At 46.1% G+C, this 18,659-nt stretch overlaps 1 protein-coding gene across 2 annotated transcripts in view; it reads left to right on the plus strand.

The window, feature by feature from the left end:
- SH3GL3 (SH3 domain containing GRB2 like 3, endophilin A3) overlaps positions 1-14,818 on the plus strand; it is a 42,886-nt gene extending 28,068 nt beyond the window's left edge. For both annotated transcript variants that reach the window (XM_033167540.1, XM_033167541.1), the window contains 6 exons: positions 3,347-3,490; positions 4,503-4,636; positions 6,284-6,442; positions 10,617-10,720; positions 11,662-11,789; positions 14,418-14,818. In XM_033167540.1, coding sequence (XP_033023431.1) covers positions 3,347-3,490; positions 4,503-4,636; positions 6,284-6,442; positions 10,617-10,720; positions 11,662-11,789; positions 14,418-14,623 — 875 coding nt within the window. In that variant the 3' untranslated portion in view covers positions 14,624-14,818. The remainder of the gene's footprint in view (positions 1-3,346; positions 3,491-4,502; positions 4,637-6,283; positions 6,443-10,616; positions 10,721-11,661; positions 11,790-14,417) is intronic.
- Positions 14,819-18,659: the final 3,841 nt, after the last annotated feature.

Genomic DNA, 18,659 nt, shown 5'->3' on the forward strand with positions numbered 1-18,659 from the left:
AAAGTACCACATTTTAAAAGGGCATAGGATGTCAATCAAATCAACCCAAGGCCTGGTTAAAAGGTAACGTTTTTGCCTGGTGCCTAAAAGTGTATAATGAAGGCGCCAGGTGAACTTCCCTGGGGAGAGCATTCCACAGACGGGGAGCCGCTGCAGAGAAGGCCCGTTCTCGTGTTGCCACCCTCTCAAGGAGGATGCACATACATACATTCTTTTATTCGACCGTCAGTCAGAAAAAACACACATTTGTACAGAATTTAAAACCTCTGAAGGAACTTTGAAGAAAAAAGGAAAACGTAACCCACAATGGAATGGAGCTAAACAGATAGCCCCATATCGATACAATTAATTAAAATCTTACGACGCTTAAAAGCTAAAAAAAGAAATTTAGCCACCTGGGAGGCTGTATTTCTAGTGACATTGTTCAGTATGTATAAAACCTGTCATGAAGGATGCACAATACAATGAATACAGTGCTTAGAGTCCAGTATATGCAGGTCTGGGTCAATATAATCAGCTGGAATCCGGGGGGGGGGGCTGCCAGGGCCCCTGTCACTCCAGCAGAACCCATAGCATTTAGTCTCAATTTGGATAATGTTATGAATCCCCACATTTTAACAAATGTGTAGCTGCTGCTGCTGCTGCAATGTTAGTGTTAACGTTCAAATGTGCTGGGGTGGGGGAGCTGTGGCCCTCCAAATGTTGATGGACTGCAACTCCCATCATCCATTCTGGTTGGGGTTGATAGGACTTGGAGTCCAGCAACACCCCCATCCCTATTTTATGCTGTTTTAATCATTTGAGATTTTGTGTTTGTAAATTGCCTTGTGACAGTATATACCCTGAAAGATAGAATACACATCTATAAAACGCTAGGCAAAGTAATTGTCATGTAAAGAGTCGGAGAAATTACATAGTGTTGAAGTAGACGCAATAGCTTTATTTGTGAAGACTTTTTCCCATTGACACTTCTCTTTAAAATAGTTTGGGGATGAATTTATTTTATTTTATTTTATTTGTCTGCATAGTTGGAACGCGTGCAGTTTGCACTCTGGCCTTTTTTTGTGAGTTAGAGATACAATCACGTGAAAGTCAAAGTTATGTTCGCAAGAACCGTGCTTCCATTTTGTCAAGAGTTTTCCACACGAAATTGCAGTTTTCAAAATGAACAGCCACGGAATCGTTATAAACATTGCCTGTTTGCGACATTACCCTGTAAAAACCGATCTAGAAACTCCCCTCTAGATTGGAAATCTGTACCATTCTTGACATATACCAATATCTTTGTGAGTATGTAATATCTCTGTGAAATGAGACATAGTATGTACTGAGAAATGAAGGATTTCTTTCTCATTGTTTCCACCACACACTGCTTATCTGTCCACCCAGATACCTTTCTTTTCTTTTCTTTTCTTTTCCATAACTGACCAAGTGCATTTTCAGAGGAGGCGGGGGTTGGGGTTGGGGGTTACTCGTCAGCTGAACTTCTACTATCACAGTTTGAGAACAAATAACATTCATAGCAGGTTCTGTTAAAACCTCTTTTTGCTACAGATGGTTTGCCGGGAAAGGTCTGCTTTGGTGAACAGAGCTTTATCCTGCATATTTGGCCCACACAAAAACACCTATTGACCTCAATGAAATTTGGAATAATAAGAACACTTAGCATTGGAGTGGGGCTGTAACTATCCCCGGGATGTATAGTTGAAAGGTTTGGGTAGCAGATGGTGGGAGAGAGATCTCTGAGAACCACTGCCAGTTAACCAATAATAGAATAATATAAGCCAGCCCCCTCTGCTCCCTGTGTTGCACTTCCCCTAAGTAATTCTTGGAGAAGAAAAAAATCCATGTAATTCTGAGTCTTTAGAACCACGGTTTTCCACTCTCTTGCTCTTGATCCCCAGAACCTGGCACTAAGAGGCATAATATTCCTATAAAAGAGGGCAGCATTGTTGCCCTGGTGACAATATTCTTATAATATAAGGCAGTATTATTTCCAGAGGTGTATTGGTCCAGGACTAAAGACTCATTACTATTTCTGCAGCAGGGTTCCAGCTTTCAGCTAGGGGTGGGTGGGTTATGGGGTTCTTGTTGATATTTTGATTACACACTTGGTTTCATTTTCTGATTTTATCCTGTGAACCGTCCTGAGACCTGCGCGTATAGGGCAGTATATAAATTCAAATATTAATAATGAAATAATAATAATAATAATAATAATAATAATAATAATAATCCCAAAGCCACCCAATCAGCATGAAAGTAGAGGGTTGTTGTTGTTGCTTTTCTACCTAGAAGTCATTTCATCCTTTGTGCTGACTGAATCCAATCAGAGTGAAAAGAGGTTGAGTCAGACAATATCAGGGACTGGGCAGAGGAGGAATGCTGGAGACCTCCTCCCCAGCCTGACCCTTGCAGAGAAGAAGAAGACAGTTCATAATTACAACAGGGGTTTGAGGGAGGTCACAGCTCAGAGGCAGATGAGGGGAAAGGTTGGGAAATTATGGGAGAGGAGGAGGAGGAAGCAGAGCTGGAGCAGCAGCTGGCTGGCATGTTATCACTAGAAAGCATTCCAGACCCACCACCTCCCAGAACCTGGCGAGCCTTAAAAGTAGGAGAGCAAAGAGCTCAGAAGCAAAGGGCCCTCAGCGCCACCCGTAGAAGAGATGACAAACGAGGAAGTGGGAGAGAAGGGGGGTGGAGATTTACTCGGGACAACACCATTATTGCAAGAGGCTGCATTCCCAAGCCTCTCTCTGTAAATATTGAATAAAAACCAGACGGCAAGGACTTTGCCTTGTCTTATCCATTCCTGGCAACCTGCCGGCCGTGGGGGTTGGTTCCTCTGCCACCTGAGGATTGGCTCCTAGGGTCACTTTGGAGAAGGTGCATGGGAAGAGCACTGAAGAGTTGTCCTGCATGTTCCAAAGCTAAACGTTTTGGAACACTTGAAACACAAGGTGCTCCCATTTCAAGAGAATGGTGTGCAGTTGAACGTCAAGAAAAACACACCTTAATCACTCCAAATCCTTTGCTCCTGTACATGCGTGTAAAATAGCTGATCTAGCTGGAAGGCAACACGTGGCAATCAGCATTGTTCATTGCAATGCACATCCCATTATTATGGTGATGGTATAGTTATAAGATGGCTGTATAATCTTAGAAGGCGGTGTGGCTGTGAGTATCATTAAGGAACCCTGCACTTCTGATTTTGCCACGACACTTCCGATTGTTTACTCCAGTATGTGGGGATAATAAGCACATACGTCTTTCTTCAAATGGATATTTAGGTATTCCTTTTATGCCTCACCAATGTCTCCGGGGTTGTTGTTGTTTTTTTTTTAAGCGTACAGAGCTAAGCTGGGAATGCTGAATACCGTGTCCAAGATACGAGGGCAAGTGAAAGCCACAGGGTACCCTCAGACAGAAGGGCTGCTTGGAGAATGTATGCTTCGATATGGGAGAGAACTCGGAGAGGACTCCGCATTTGGTGAGCTTCTGCAGCTATGTGGCTTCTGTGGCCCGTTCACGTGGCATGTGGTTGTGGTGGGGAAGACAGGCCCTGCCCCATGGAGCTTACAGTGGAGGAGGTAATAGAAGGAGGAGAGGCAAGGCTGAGACAGAATGAACATGAGAGAGAGTACAATCCACACAGACACATTTCATGTATTTGCCATACTCAAGATGGTCCTCTAAACCCAAGTGCAAAATCTCTGACTGGCAGAAGACATAATTTGGCCTGTGAGGTGGTTTTCTCCAAACCACACCTACCTGTTTTTCTAGAGAAAGAGGTGCCGGAACTCACCATGTTCAGTGGCAAAGAAACCCTCTCTGGCACCTGGGGCGGCGCAGCCCGTACGGAGTGCATATGTGTGGCAGCTGTATGGGATGCCGCACATGTGCAGTCCATATGGGCTGCTGCTTGCATGGTGACTATACAGGCTGTCGCACGAGCAGCATCCCATATGGACACCCGTATGGATGGCGCGCAAGAGTGGCAGCCCGTACAGACGCTGCATGAGCGGTGCCCGTATGGACTGCGAGCTCCCTCAGCCACTCTACAGCTAGGGGGAGGCAGGGGCCATCTTGTCACCCTTCCCAGAGTGGCACCCGGGGCGGCCCGCTCCCTCCGCCCCCCCCTTCCTACGCCCCTGACCATGTTCTCTTATAATGGCAATGGTGCCCACCTGAGAGGTGCCAGAACTGAGTTCCGCTGAGGGCTGAAAAAAAGCCCTGCCTATGGCTTTCTAAAAACAGAAGGTGGCCCCACCCCAAAAAAGGTAAAGGGGGGGCATGGATTGTGAACTGTTCCTGCCTACAACACGAGGACAGGGGAATACCAGGGGGGAAATACAGGGGATTGGAAAGCTGTTCATATTTATGAGAACGGAGGGTGACAATGGAGCATATGGTTTTAATAGCTAGGTTGTTGGGTTTTTGCCCTCTTCTATACCACATATGGTACTAATTTGATTTAATGAGTGTTGCTTCTTCCCTACAAGGCACTGCCCTAATAGATTCGGGGGAGAGCATGAAGCTGATGGGCGAAGTGAAAGACTCTCTGGACATCAATGTCAAGCAAAACTTCATCGATCCTCTTCAGCTGTTGCAAGACAAGGATTTAAAAGAGATTGGGGTGAGTTTATTTCTGGCTTGCATGTTTTGCCTTTTCAAACGTGCCAGGAGTTGTGGCGCATTAGTCCCTTGAGAAATTCCACAAAGTGTCTCTGAACTTTTACCGTGGGCATCTCTAATTCTGCTGTAGCTCTATTTGTTTTGGAGCAATGGGCACATCTTCCCTCTCAGAGCCTTAGCAGGGCTTCTCTATCCACAGCAGCTAATCATCCCTGTTCTCCCCCTCCCAACCATTGTGAAATATTAGCAATCCCTTCACCCCTCTCTTCGCACAAGCAGGTAAACAAACCAGGAAGTCTTCCGATAGCTGTCGTTTCCTGGTTTGGGTGAAATGGGAAACCATGGTTAGCGGCTTTGGGGAAAGCTAGGTTATTAGCAGCTAGTTTCCCCTACAGGCTCATTTATACTTCCACTTTCCTTGCTGCTTTCCCCCAGGAAAACCCACTGTTTACTGCTGAATGGGAGCAAATGTCAATCGGGTTTTCTCCGGGTTCAAGTTTTCGCCGATTCAGCACTAAAGAGCAAGTTTTCCAGGGGAAAGGCAAAACTGCTTGGATGCATGCTTTCTAGACAAGGGATAAGGGAAAGTGTGAATAAGCCCTGTTTCTCCCCCTCCCACCCATTGAGAAAATTAGCTGCTGAAGGAGAGATAAAATAGCTGTGGAGAAACCTGATAGAAACAGGGTTTGCTTTTCTCCCTGCTAAGCCCCTCCAGTTTCCTCTGCTCCAGATAACAACAAACAAACAAAAAACAACAACAATTTATTATTTATACCCCGCCCATCTGGCTTGGGTTTCCCAATCGAATATTAAAAACACAATACAGCATTAAACATTAAAAATTCGCCTTCAGATAACTTTTAAAAGTAGGATAGTTGCTTATTTCCTTGACATCTGGTGAGAGGGTGTTCCACAGGGCAGGCGCCACTACCAAGAAGGCCCTCTGCCTGGTTCCCTGTAACCTCACTTCTCACAGGGAGAGAACCGCCAGAAGGCCCTCAACACTGGACCTCAGTGTCTGGGATGGATGATGGGGTGGAGACGCTCCTTCAGGTATACAGGACCAAGACTGTTTAGGGCTTTAAAGGTCAGCACCAACACTTTGAATTGTGGCTGGAAACGTACTTGATGGCGGTTGGCATCCAACACCATCTGGAGGACCACGGCTCCCCACCCGCCTCCGCTTTTCATATTCAAATGCATCCATGGTATAACATTATGTCTCTTGTGTTAACCACGGTTTATCATTATCTCTCTTGTGTTAACTACCACACTGCAGTCAGAAGAGTAATAAAAATCTCAGAACTTGACTGAATGCCAGGATACAAAGTGAAACCATATTTTGGCAGTCTCTTGCTTCTCATTTGGGGAGTCTAAAGGGTCCCCCCCCTACATTGAGTGAAGTGTCCTGCATGAAAGGATTTATTGCTGTGTAATATTTGGAGCGTTCACAGATGCTGGGTTTCTTTGGTTGAGGGGTGTTTGTTTTTTGGCTGACATCCCACGTGACTTTCCCTAGGTACATAAATCAACATATAATATCGTCCTTAACCCAAACATGCTTACAAAACCTCATTTGGAGCTCCTTGCCATTTGGATTCTTAAGCAATTGGATTTCTTTTTGTTTGGATTTTTGTTTTGAACACAGCACCACCTGAAGAAACTAGAAGGCCGGCGTTTAGATTACGATTACAAAAAGAAGCGTCTAGGGAAGATACCAGATGAGGAGGTTAAGCAAGCTGTGGAAAAGTTTGAAGAATCCAAAGAGCTGGCAGAGAGGAGCATGTTCAACTTTTTAGAAAATGATGTAAGACCCTCTTGCTGATTTTAAGGTCTTTGAGAGTGCAAGGACTGATTTGGTATGTTTGTGTGCATTCCATGTGGTTGCAGTGTCCTAACTACGTGTGTGTGTGTGTGTGTGTGTGTGTGTGTACACAATCAAGGTTTTTTAGCCATACAGTCACAAACTCTATACAAAAGAGATTTGTAAACAGTGGCGCAAAAGCAGGCGCATATTATCTTGATCTTGATGTTTACGATTCCAGAACACGTTATGAAAAACAACCATAGTACCAGACTCATTCAGTGCTCAGCTGAAATGCCTTAACTGTTAGAGAGAAGGTTTTGTTTATAGTTGGTTGGTTTGGTATATTTGTATCCTGCCTTTACTCCTAGAGGAGCCCAAGGGTGGCAGATGTCAAAATCTTAAACCAACATATTTTAAGCATTTAAAAACAATTTTAAACATCTGAAAACAACAGTTAATAACATTTTATCAAACCATTTGGTGGCCATTAGATCTGAGGTTTATTGTGTTGATTTTCCTGGTTATAATGCTAGCTGGCACTTCTGTCCTAATTTCTGGCATTCCTTTTACACTGCATTACCTGTTGCGTTATGGCACCGTGGCTTTTTGATTCATATACCACCACGTCAAGCTGAATTTCAAATAGTAGGAAAAAACAGTATGCCTCTCCATATTTTGGTGTGATAAACTGCAACATAGAACTCCCATGATTTTCCCAGTTAACGGAGTCGAAATTCGGTTTTGTTTTCTGGATTCAATTAACACAGAAATGAGTGCTAAACTTTTGCTAGATTTCCGGTATTGGCTTTTACATCGTGTAAAAGAGCACATAAAACGCAAACAATTAACAGATAAGGAAACAGCAGAAAGACACCATAAAGTGAATGCAGGCAATGTCTACTCAAGAGTAAGCCCCGTGGAGTTCAAGTGTGTGTAGGATTGGAGCCTAAAATTCTTAAATCAGTTGACAGCCTTTGAGAGTTATGCTTGTATGGCTGTGTGTCAGCTCCTTTCCTTTGCCAGTTCCAAATACAGAACTGGTGAGTTTAGAAATATATTATACAATGCAGCCCCCTTGGAGTGGTCTCAACATCATATCCATCAACAACTGCTCTGGAAAAACTGGGACATCCCATCTTGTCCTAAATTGGTGGCCAATTTGGGTGCCTTGCTTTTGCGTGATTTCAGGCTGAGATTTTGCCACGAAAAGGTGTTTTATCCAGGTGTGCGATCTTGCGTGGGTCATGTGATTTCTGTGGGATTTTGGACCTAGGAGGTGGTGTCTTGGAATTGAGGCCGTGTTGTTTTGGAGGGTATGCAGTAGTCTCAAAGGTGCTGTATCTGGGGCTGTCAATGTGGTATCTGTGGACAAAATAGTGCCCTTGAGGGCTTCTCCTGGTGGCTGCAACGCCTTGGGGCATCCCAACACTCCAGTCCCTGCCCTTCTTTTGTCACGAGATGGTGACAAAACCACCCCCTTTGAGCTGAACAACAACAACACTTTCTCATTTCCTGTTCGGCTGTGTTTGCTTTGAGGCAGGGCCGTCTCAAAGGGATCATGCGCCCTGGCGCGACGATCCCTCGGCGCCCCCGGTGGGCCGCCTCTCCGCCCACCTCCCTCCCGCGCTGGCCGCCCCTCGGGAGGGGGGGTGGGCGAGCGGGGGATGGGGGCGTGGCGCTGCAAGCCGGCCACCCTCCGGAGCCCCAGCTGGAGTGCTGGGAAGGGCGCGCAAAGCCCCGCGCTGCTCCAGCGCCACGTCCATCATCCCCCGAGGGGCGGCCAGCGCGGGAGTGAGGTGGGCGAGCGGGGGATGAGGGGTGCAAGCCGGCCACCCTCCGGAGCCCCAGCTGGAGTGCTGGGAAGGGCGCGCAAAGCCCCGCGCTGCTCCAGCGCCACGTCCATCATCCCCCGAGGGGCGGCCAGCGCGGGAGGGAGGCGGGCGAGCGGGGGATGAGGGGCGTGGCGCTGGAGCAGCGCGGAGCTTTGCGCGCCCTTCCCAGCACTCCAGCTGGCGCTCCGGAGGGTGGCCGGCTTGCAGTGCCAGGCCCCTCATCCCCCGCCCCATAGGGGCGGGGGCAGGTTGGGGAGGGGGCGCCCGGTATGCCGGCGGGCTCGCGGGGGCGCCCCTGGAGGGCCTGGCGCCCTGGTGCACCGCGCCACCTGCCCCTATGAATGAGACGGCTCTGCTTTGAGGCTCCATCTGCACTGCACATTTAAATCGGCACCATACCCCTTTAACACTCATGGCTTTGTGCAAAGTATTCTGGGAACTGTAGTCTGTTGTGGGTGCTGAGAGTTGTTAGGAGACTCCTGTTTCACCCCCACAGAGCTATAATTTTCTGAGTGATTAAACAGCCAGCGCCTCTTCCCAAGGGACTCTGGGAACTGTATCTCTCTTAGGGGTCTCCTAACAACTCCCATGGACGCGGGTGGCACTGTGGTCTAAGCCACAGAGCCTAGGGCTTGCTGATCAGAAGGTCGGCGGTTCGAATCCCCGTGACGGGGTAAGCTCCCGTTGCTCAGTCCCTGCTCCTGCCAATTTAGCAGTTCGGAAGCACGTCAAAGTGCAAGTAGATAAATAGGTACTGCTCCGGCGGGAAGGTAAACAGCGTTTCCGTGCGCTTCTCTGGTTCGCCAGAGCGGTTTAGTCGTGCTGGCCACATGACCCAGAAGCTGTTGGCCAGTAAAACGAGATGAGCGCCACAACCCCAGAGTCGTCCACGACTGGATCTAACGATCAGGGGTCCCTTTAATAACTCCCAGCACCTGTTTACAAAGGTATGATACCACTTTTAATATATTGTGCAGATGGGGCCTAAATGTTGTGGATTTGACCACTCTTTCAAAATTCCACATGTGCCCATGAATCCAAAAAAGTCTGGCAATCCCTGTCCTATATTGTAGTAAAGATGAAATGGTAGGCCTTTGCCTGCCCCTGTCTGTTTCTTCAAAATCATCTATGCTTTATGTTGATGGCTAATGGCAGCTTTAAAACCGAAAGACAAGCGGCGGTATATTTGTTCTTTGTATTGCTTTAGAAATGCTGCCACCTGGTGAGAGAAGTGAGGATTATCACAGAGTTCCCTGTGTGTGGTTTACTAAGAAACAATTTCTGGGTTTCTCTGGTAAGACACACCGCATCCTGAGAGCTCCATCCTTTCCACTGACAGGAGCACTGCTAAGATGCCTTGTCTACACCTGGAATGGTGAACCTCAGGCCTTGGGGCCAAATGTGGCCCCCAGGTCTCTCATTCTGGCCCCTGGAACTCTCCCCAGGGCACACCCCCTTTCAGCTCTGCTTTGCATCCTCCTTGAGTGTTATGACCTGTCTGGAATGTGTCCTTCGACTCTGATGCTGCTTCTGGCTTGCCTTGATGGAATTGGTTTCATGTATGCGATGTTTTCAAATGTTTTTATTTGTGTATAATGGTTTTTAATTATGCAACTGTTTTAGCTTTTTACATACGACTGCTTTGTGTATGTTGCTTCATTGCAAACCACTTCAGGATGTCTCCTGGGAAGAGGTTCACAAATGGAGTAAATATAATGTTTATTAATGCTTCCAAAGAAAAGAACCAGTGTGGAAGCACATTGTGGCAACCTTTTTTGTACCATCAAATCTCACACTCTTGCCTACTTTCAACAGTTCTAACTCCTTGGGCCCTCCCTTTCTTTAGGCTGGCTTGGTGCCCTCCAGATTTTTTTTGTACAACAACTGTGCTAGCTAAGGTTGATGGGAGTTGTCCCAAACATCTGGAGGGCACCGGGTTGGCAAAGGCTGCTCTAAGGTCTTCTACAACAATAATGGCTGCTGGGTACCCAGAGAGCCAGTGTGGTGTAGTGGTTAAGAGCAGTAGACTCGTAATCTGGTGAACCGGGTTCGCGTCTCCGCTCCTCCACATGTAGTTGCTGGGTGACCTTGGGCTAGTCACACTTCTCTGAAGTCTCTCAGCCCCGCTCACCTCACAGAGTGTTTGTTGTGGGGGAGGAAGGGAAAGGAGAATGTTAGCCGCTTTGAGACTCCTTCGGTAGTGATAAAGCGGGATATCAAATCCAAATTCCTCTTCTTCTTTTTCCTGGTCGTGCAATGCAAGCCCCTTTTTGTGTATTCAGATTTGGGAACATGGTGCAAAGCCCGTTATATAAATTCCCTTTCCATTGTCTCCTTTTCAGATAGAGCAAGTGAGCCAGTTACTAGTCTTTGTAGAAGCTGCAGTAGAGTATCATAAGCAGTCTACAGAGATTCTAGAAGATCTGCAGAGCAAGCTACAAAACAGGTAAGAATAACTCCAGGTTACCTCTGGTTCATCTTAAAACTAGGAGTGGGGGGCCTTTCATCCTCCGTAGGTTGTTGGACCACAACTCCCATCAGTGTTGACAGGGATGGAAGGGACGGTCCATTTCAGTTCTCTTGATTCCTCCTTTTTCCCATCTTCAAGCCAGTTCTTCACATTTCTGCAGCAATTTGAGATATTTAATCCTCATGAAAATTCTTCAGCATTTTCTTGCCACTGCCTCCTAATCAACACATTTATGTACGCCACATTGACTAATGTACACATTTTCCCGAGCCATTTCTCCTAAATGCATTTTTGTATGTTAAGATTTACTAATATATTCATTTTTATGCATACTTTCCCTAATACAGTCGTACCTTGGTTGTCGAACGCCTTGGTACTCGGACATTTTGGCTCCTGGACGCCGCAAACCCGGAAGTGAGTGTTCCAGTTTGTGAAAAAAAATTGGAAGCCGAATGTCTGACGCGACTTCCGTGGCTTCCAGTTGGGTGCAGGAAGCTCCTGCAACCAATCAGAAGCCGCGCCTTGGTTTTTGAACCATTTTAGGAGTTGAACGGACTCCCAGAATGGATTAAGTTTGACAACCAAAGTACCACTGTATATGCATTCTTGCGAACGTTTTGGTAGGAGAGCTGCATCTTAAAATTCAGATAATTGATAGTTTCAAAGGGTTGGGGTGTTTCAGTTCCCATAATGTTTCAGAAAGTGCAAATCTGATAAATTTGGCTTTGGATGCGAACTAAGTTGAATTGATCTCCCATCTCTAGTCTTGACTACTAGACCTGTTTACTGGGGCTGATGGGAGGCATATTCGTCAACATCTGGCGAGATTCCCCACCCCTGCTTTAAACACTGTCAGCTGTGGTTCTCTGCATCTTCCAGGGTTATTGAGTTTTGACCCTTGACTTCTCTGTTTGCAGGATAAACATAGCATCAAGTCGTCCAAGACGTGAATTCAAGCCAAAGCCGGTGATAAGGACACCTCTTGAAATAAGCAACGGTCAGCAGCAAAATGGGATTTCATTCAGTCCATCGATAAAATCCACAGGTGAGCATGCATTTATGAAACTGGCAGGACTCAAAGCTCTTCATGTGTAGCAGATGGAAACTTGCTAAATGAATATATCTGATACAAGCCCTGCCAAGGGGTTCCCTTGACTTCATTCTGGGCTAAGGTATAAACTGCCTTCATTCCCGTTTCTAATGACCTACATGAACAGTCCTCCTGCAGTAACCTTTATCAACTAAATTTGCTCCTTGTCCCCCTCCTGATAATGTACATTTATGCCCCGTATTATCACTGAGGAACCGACATGCTCTGGTTGAAGGGGCAGACCCACACAATACATTTAAAGCAAATACAACACACATGACACCACCACCCCCCGAGAATGCTGGGAACTGTAGTTTCTCCATCAAGGGGCTACATTTCCCAGCACCCTTCACAAAGTACAGTTCCCCAGATTCTTTGGGTGAGTCAACTTCTTTAAATATGCGCTGGATATGTTTAAAATGTATGGTGTGGATGTGCCCTAAAAGTTTCCTCCTTGCATTAAAGAGCACTTCTCTCTCCCACCCCCCTGTGGCCTCCATTTGTCCAACCATTGTGCACCAATGGGGGAAGAGCTGTTAAGGCACCTCTCTCAAATAGCAAAGGTCCTTGGTTCAATCCCTGTCATCTCCAGATACGTAAGAGCAGAAGAGGTGCCTGCTGGATCAGGCCAGTGTTCCATGTAGTCCAGCAGCCTGTTCACACAGTGGCCAACAACACATCTCTGACAGGATTCAAGCACAAGAGTTCTCTCCCCTCCTGTGTTTTCCAGCTACTGGTATTCAGAAGCACTGCTGTCTCCAACTGTGGCTAGTAGCCACCGCCAGTCCTCTACAATTGTATCATCATCATCATCATCATCATCATCATCATCAGATCCCAGGGTGGTGTACCACATTAAAAACACATTGCAGAATACCCAGTGCTATTTTTCTAGAAAAAGAGGTGCCAGAACTCACCATGAACGCCTCACTTGAGTCAAACCTCGGTTCTCGAACGGCTCCGTTTTTTAACGTTTCGGCTCCCGAATGCCAAAAACCCGGAAGTAAATGCTCCGGTTTTGGAACATTTTTCAGAAGCCGAACATCCGACACGGCTTCCACTTGAGTGCAAGAAGCTCTTGCAACCAATCGGAAGCCGCACCTCGGTTGTTGAACGTTTCGGAAGTCGAATGGTCTTCCGGAACCGATTCCGTTTGACAACTGAGGTTTGGCTGTAATGACAGTGGTGCCCACCTGAGAGGTGTGGGAACTGAGTTCCAGCTGGGGAAAAAAGCCTTGAGAACATCGATAAAGACATAATAAAAAGCATACTGACAGACAGCCTAAAAATAAAATAGTCACAACAGTCCTCCCACACTTTCACAGGCCATAGATTATTTAATAGTCATAGGCCTAGGTAATGAGGAATGTTTTTGCCTTGTGCCTAAAGACGTGTAATGATGGTGCCAGGCAAGCCTCTCTGGGGAGAACATTCCACAATTGGGGAGCCATCCCAGAAAAGACACATTCTCTTGTGGCCACCCTCTGAACCTCTCTGGGAAGGAGGGCATAGAGAAGAGCCTCAGATGACATGCAGAGGGTTTGGGTCAGTTCATATGGGGAGAGGTGATCCTTAAGGTATTGGGAGAGCTGCTGCCAGTCGGAGTAGACAGTACTGAGTAAGTTGAACCAATGGGTCTGATTTGGTATAAATCAGCTTCCTACAATGACTTGCTATGAACATAGGAAGTAGCTGTGACGGATTGGCCCTAGGGTGGAGGAGTTATTACCTCCTGGCTCAGAAAGAGTTAATCCACCTTCATTTGACTGACAGTTCATCCTTTGGGGGCGGGGCAGTCCCCGGTTTAAAAGGAGGGAACAGCCGTTTTGACAGTTGAGAAGAGGGAGGGTGTGTGTGGAGACAGGGAAGAAAAAGGGTGTGGGGCCAGGATAGTGGTGGTTTAGGTTAGGATTAGTTTAACATGAAACTATAGATCGAAAGATGTTTCTGTATTACTGCAACTAAGATGGTGAATGCATGAATCTTTAAAACATCTATGTTCTCAAGAAAATAAAGTTCTTTTTGGTGCCAAGGAGGAATCGTCATTATTGGTCCAGCAGGGTATCAAATCTCACAGAGGTGTGGACTCAAGAAAGGGCAAAACTTACCTGAGGAAAGGGAGGTGATAGTTTGTGTCCTAGAGTCACACAGAAAAGGGTTAGATGGTGAAAACCTAGAGTGCCACGAAGTTGCCAGAGTGTTGAGGGAAATCGAGACAGTGGGGATCGGAGCTGAGGGAGGCCCTTTACTGTAGGCAAGAGGTTGTTCATTTAAGTAACCCAGAGTAGTGAGGATACCAGGCCACAAAAGCTGGAAAAAGACTCTCATTACTATTAAGCCCTGGAAGTAAGAGGGGTTTGTTTTGAGGCGAACCAAGTGGAGGGGGGTTGGTTTCATCCCTGTACCCTTGTGGACACGATTTTAGTAATTGAGAGGTGGGGTTTGTCGCATTTTCCTTCTGCCGAGTCGGCATAATAATACTACAACAATGGGTTGAGTTTGTTTTAATTGGTCATGAATAATCTTGGGCAAAACCTACAGAATGTCAGGTTAAAAACTGCTCTCCCGTGTGACTCTGGGCAGGTTCTTCATCACATATGGACCAGCCTTGCTGCCAAGCTTTGTATGACTTTGAGCCAGAAAACGAAGGTGAGCTTGGATTTAAGGAAGGTGACGTCATCACGCTGACCAATCAGATCGATGAGAACTGGTTCGAAGGCATGTTGAACGGCGAATCGGGCTTCTTCCCCATCAATTATGTGGAAGTTGTGGTGCCGCTGCCTCAGTGAGCCTGCCATCCTCATGTCGCAAATGCATTTTCGTGAGTGAAAAGAAGTCTTTCCCCCAAAGTGGCTTTTCATTTGTGTGGCATTCTACGAAAGCCTTGTTCTTTTGACCAACTTACTGACTTTTTTGTATGTGTCTTTCAAAAAAAAAAAAAGTATTTATTTTGTATTCATGTAGTTTGTACATTATATATATATATATATATATCGTATTAAAAAAATCCTCCCCTTTTGTTAAATAAACGCACACAGATTTCCCTGACCTAATTCCTTGCTTTGTGCCTTGAAGATCTGTACGTTTACTGATAGATCAACTGTTGCTTCCCAAGTGCATTTATTTCCTCGCATGATGTCGGAAACATCCTTCTACCTGCAGTGAATTTTCTTGTGGGCACAATTTTTGAAGCTACTGTGAGTAAGAGCTAGTTCTCAGTGAGCTACCTTTGTTACATTCAACTTAACTGTGAAAAGCTAATACCTGTTGTGCGCTGTACCTGAACAGAAAAGCCAAGTCAATGTCACAGCTAAATTGATTCTCCATTGACCAAATGTAATAAACACTGTTGTGGGAAATGTGCATTTACTGTGTCTTGGAACTTGTGGCGTTCTGGTGCTAGTTGCCAATAATTTCTGAGGTCTATAATCCACATGTAACTGTTGTTTAGTACTTCAGCTTCCTAGGAGGGTACCGATGCTGTTAGGAAAAAGTTATAACCTCTTTTATGTGGGTTTTTACTTCAACTCAGTAAAACTTCCTTTATTTATGAAAAAGTGCTGGAAGAATAATATCCACTATTTCACAGTAGTCATTAAGGAAACTTCTTAGGAGAACTTACACTGAAATTAAATGTATATTGTAGAAACAGTGAGAATGGGTGGCTTTTGTGGTTACATAAACTCAGCTCCTGTTTCATTGTTTATTATATTCATAATTGGTGTCTACTAGTTGAGTTGGATGCTATTTCCTACTTCAAAACAAAATAAAAATTTAAAAAATTCCTTCCAGTAGCACCTTAGAGACCAACTAAGTTTGTTCTTGGTATGAGCTTTCGTGTGCGTGCACAAGTTCAATTCATAGCTTTTATACCTACAACCCTCAGTCTTTTCGTAGTATAGCCCAATATTGAATATATGCTAAGTCACTTTGCAGGGGCGGTTAGGTGTATATACAGATTTACCTCTTAGAATACTGTACTGGTTTCCAATATGTTACCTGAGCTTTTCCTTCCCCTTCTCTTCATTCCAACCTCCACCCCATGGTTAGGGATGGTGTCTAGCAATCTGCTGGGCCATAGCTATTCCCCTTGATTCGGCATTATTTCTGAAATCCCAGTTGACATCAATGGTGAACCAGCTGTGACCTTTTTCTGAACAGACACAGCCTTGCATCAGTTGTCCATGCTCTACTAATCTTTTATTTTTCATTTGCTATATTTATAATAAAACGAGCAAAAAGCAAGTCAGAGAAGAGTTATCGCCCAGTCTCTAATCTACCATTCTTGGGCAAGGTGATTGAACGGGTGGTTGCTGAACAACTCCAAGCACGCCTGGAGGATGCGGACCATTTGGATCCCTTCCAGTCGGGATTCAGGCCTCATCATGGGACTGAAACTGCCTTGGTCGCGCTGGTCGATGATCTCCAGCAGGCTAGGGACAAAGGTGAGAGCTGTTTCCTAGTGCTTCTGTATCTCTCAGCGGCCTTTGACACCATTGATCATAACATCCTTCTGGACTGCCTAGAGGGGCTAGGAGCTGGGGGCACTGTTATACAGTGGTTCCGCTCCTTTCTCCGGTGCCATGTCCAGAAAGTGGTGCTGGGGGATAAGTGTTCAGACCCTTGGGCTCTCACTTGTGGGGTGCCTCAGGGTTCTGTCCTCTCCCCCCATGCTTTTCAACATCTATATGAAGCCGCTGGGAGAGATCATCAGGGGGTTTGGGCTGGGTGTTCATCAGTATGCGGATGATACCCAGCTCTACCTCTCTTTCAAATCAGAACCAGTGAAGGCCGTGAAGGTCCTGTGTGAGTGCCTGGAGGTGGTTGGAGGATGGATGGCAGCTAACAGATTGAGGTTGAATCCTGACAAGACAGAAGTACTGTTTTGGTGGGACAGGGGGCGGGCAGGTGTGGGGGACTCCCTGGTCCTGAATGGGGTAACTGTGCCCCTGAAGGAGCAGGTGCACAGCCTGCAAGTCATTTTGGACTCACAGCTGTCCATGGAGGCACAGGTTAATTCTGTGTCCAGGGCGGCTGTCTACCAGCTCCATCTGGTATGCAGGCTGAGACCCTACCTGCCCGCAGACTGTATCGCCAGAGTGGTACATGCTCTGGTTATCTCCCGCTTGGACTACTGCAATGCGCTCTACGTGGTGCTACCTTTGAAGGTGACCCGGAAACTGCAATTAATCCAGAATGTGGCAGCTAGACTGGTGACTGGGAGTGGCCACCGGGACCACATAACACCGGTCCTGAGAGATCTGCATTGGCTCCCAGTACGTTTCTGAGCACAATTCAAAGTGTTGGTGCTGACCTTTAAAGCCCTAAATTGCCTCGGTCCTGTATACCTGAAGAATCGTCTCCACCCCCATCGTTCAACCCGGACACTGAGGTCCAGCGCCGAGGGCCTTCTGGCGGTTCCCTCACTGCGAGAAGCAAAGCTACAGGGAGCCAGGCAGAGGACCTTCCTGGTAGCGGCGCCCGCCCTGTGGAATGCCCTCCCATCTCATGTCAAAGAGATAAACAATACCTTACATTCAGAAGACATCTGAAGGCAGCCCTGTTCAGGGAAGTTTTTAATCTGTGACATTTTTATGTATCCTAATATTTGTTGGAAGCTGCCCAGAGTGGCTGGGGAAACCCAGCCAGATGGGCGGGGTACAAATAAATAATAAAATAATCATAATCATAATAATTCTGTGTGTTATTATCTTGCATATAATAAAAAGGTAAGGCTATTGTCATACAGCAGTTTGCAGCGCCGCCTATTGGCAACCAAGCAAACACAGTGTGGTAACAGCCAAATGATGATGATGCTATTTTATGTTCTGAGAACTGTTGGGCCATCGCTGCAGTGTTGGGAGGGAAGAGAAATGTGAGACTGAGGCAGGTGGCCCAGAGGAGCCATTGAGAAATAACTCTAAAGGGAAGACAGTGGATTTAGTTAATTGAGAGAAGCAGTTGGTAGAAGGAGAGGGGGATACGCAGGATAGATATGCTGGTAGGTAGCCCCCCCCCACCCGTTCATTTGCATAAGATGCCCTTACACAGTGTAAATCAAGTTTATTGTCCACAGTTTAAGGTATTATATATGTTAATATTTTATTCCAATATTTGTGCGTACTGGGACTCCCACCACATACAAAGGAAATCTAAACATATTTGAGACTGCTCTTGTTTGTTTTATAATAAGAATTCATCTTACAGCTAACTCTTCGTCCCCAGGGAGTTGACACTACAAAGTTGGGAAGCACTCTGATTACAATGCAGTTAATAATTTGGTTTTTAATAATTTGTAAAGATATAAACTGAAACTGTCTTTTCACTCATTGTGACAAGCAAGATGGTATTCTTGCCTTGGACTTTAGCAAGAAAATACATTCATACATTCATATATATTTTTAAACACTTTCTGCCAGTGTTGAGAATGATTTTTGAGCGGTGGGATAGATAAATAATCCTTTGGTTCCTGGGAAGGAGCAGCAGGGCTACCCACAGAGGGTACCTCTTTGCAGCTGACCCTGTGTCAGAGCTCAGACAGTGGAGAAGGAAACCTGGAGGCATTCCAAGGTGTGTCCATGAATTCCATCCCCTTCCCTGTAACTCTGGAATTAGGGGAGAAGAAGTACACCAGCCCTGGCGCTGCTATACTTAGAAGACTTCTCTTCTCATTGGCCTCAACTGGAACGAAACTAAATGGGGGGGGATGCCCCTCCCAAAAACTTCCACCCTGCCAGGACAAGGACTTTGGGTTTGGTGGTTCCTCCTCCATGGCCCACTTCGTATTGCCCTGTCCCATTTAGGGAGTCTTCAGTTCAAGTATGG

Source organism: Lacerta agilis, chromosome 13 (assembly GCF_009819535.1).
Source record: "Lacerta agilis isolate rLacAgi1 chromosome 13, rLacAgi1.pri, whole genome shotgun sequence".
NCBI classification, from domain to species: Eukaryota; Metazoa; Chordata; class Lepidosauria; order Squamata; family Lacertidae; genus Lacerta; species Lacerta agilis.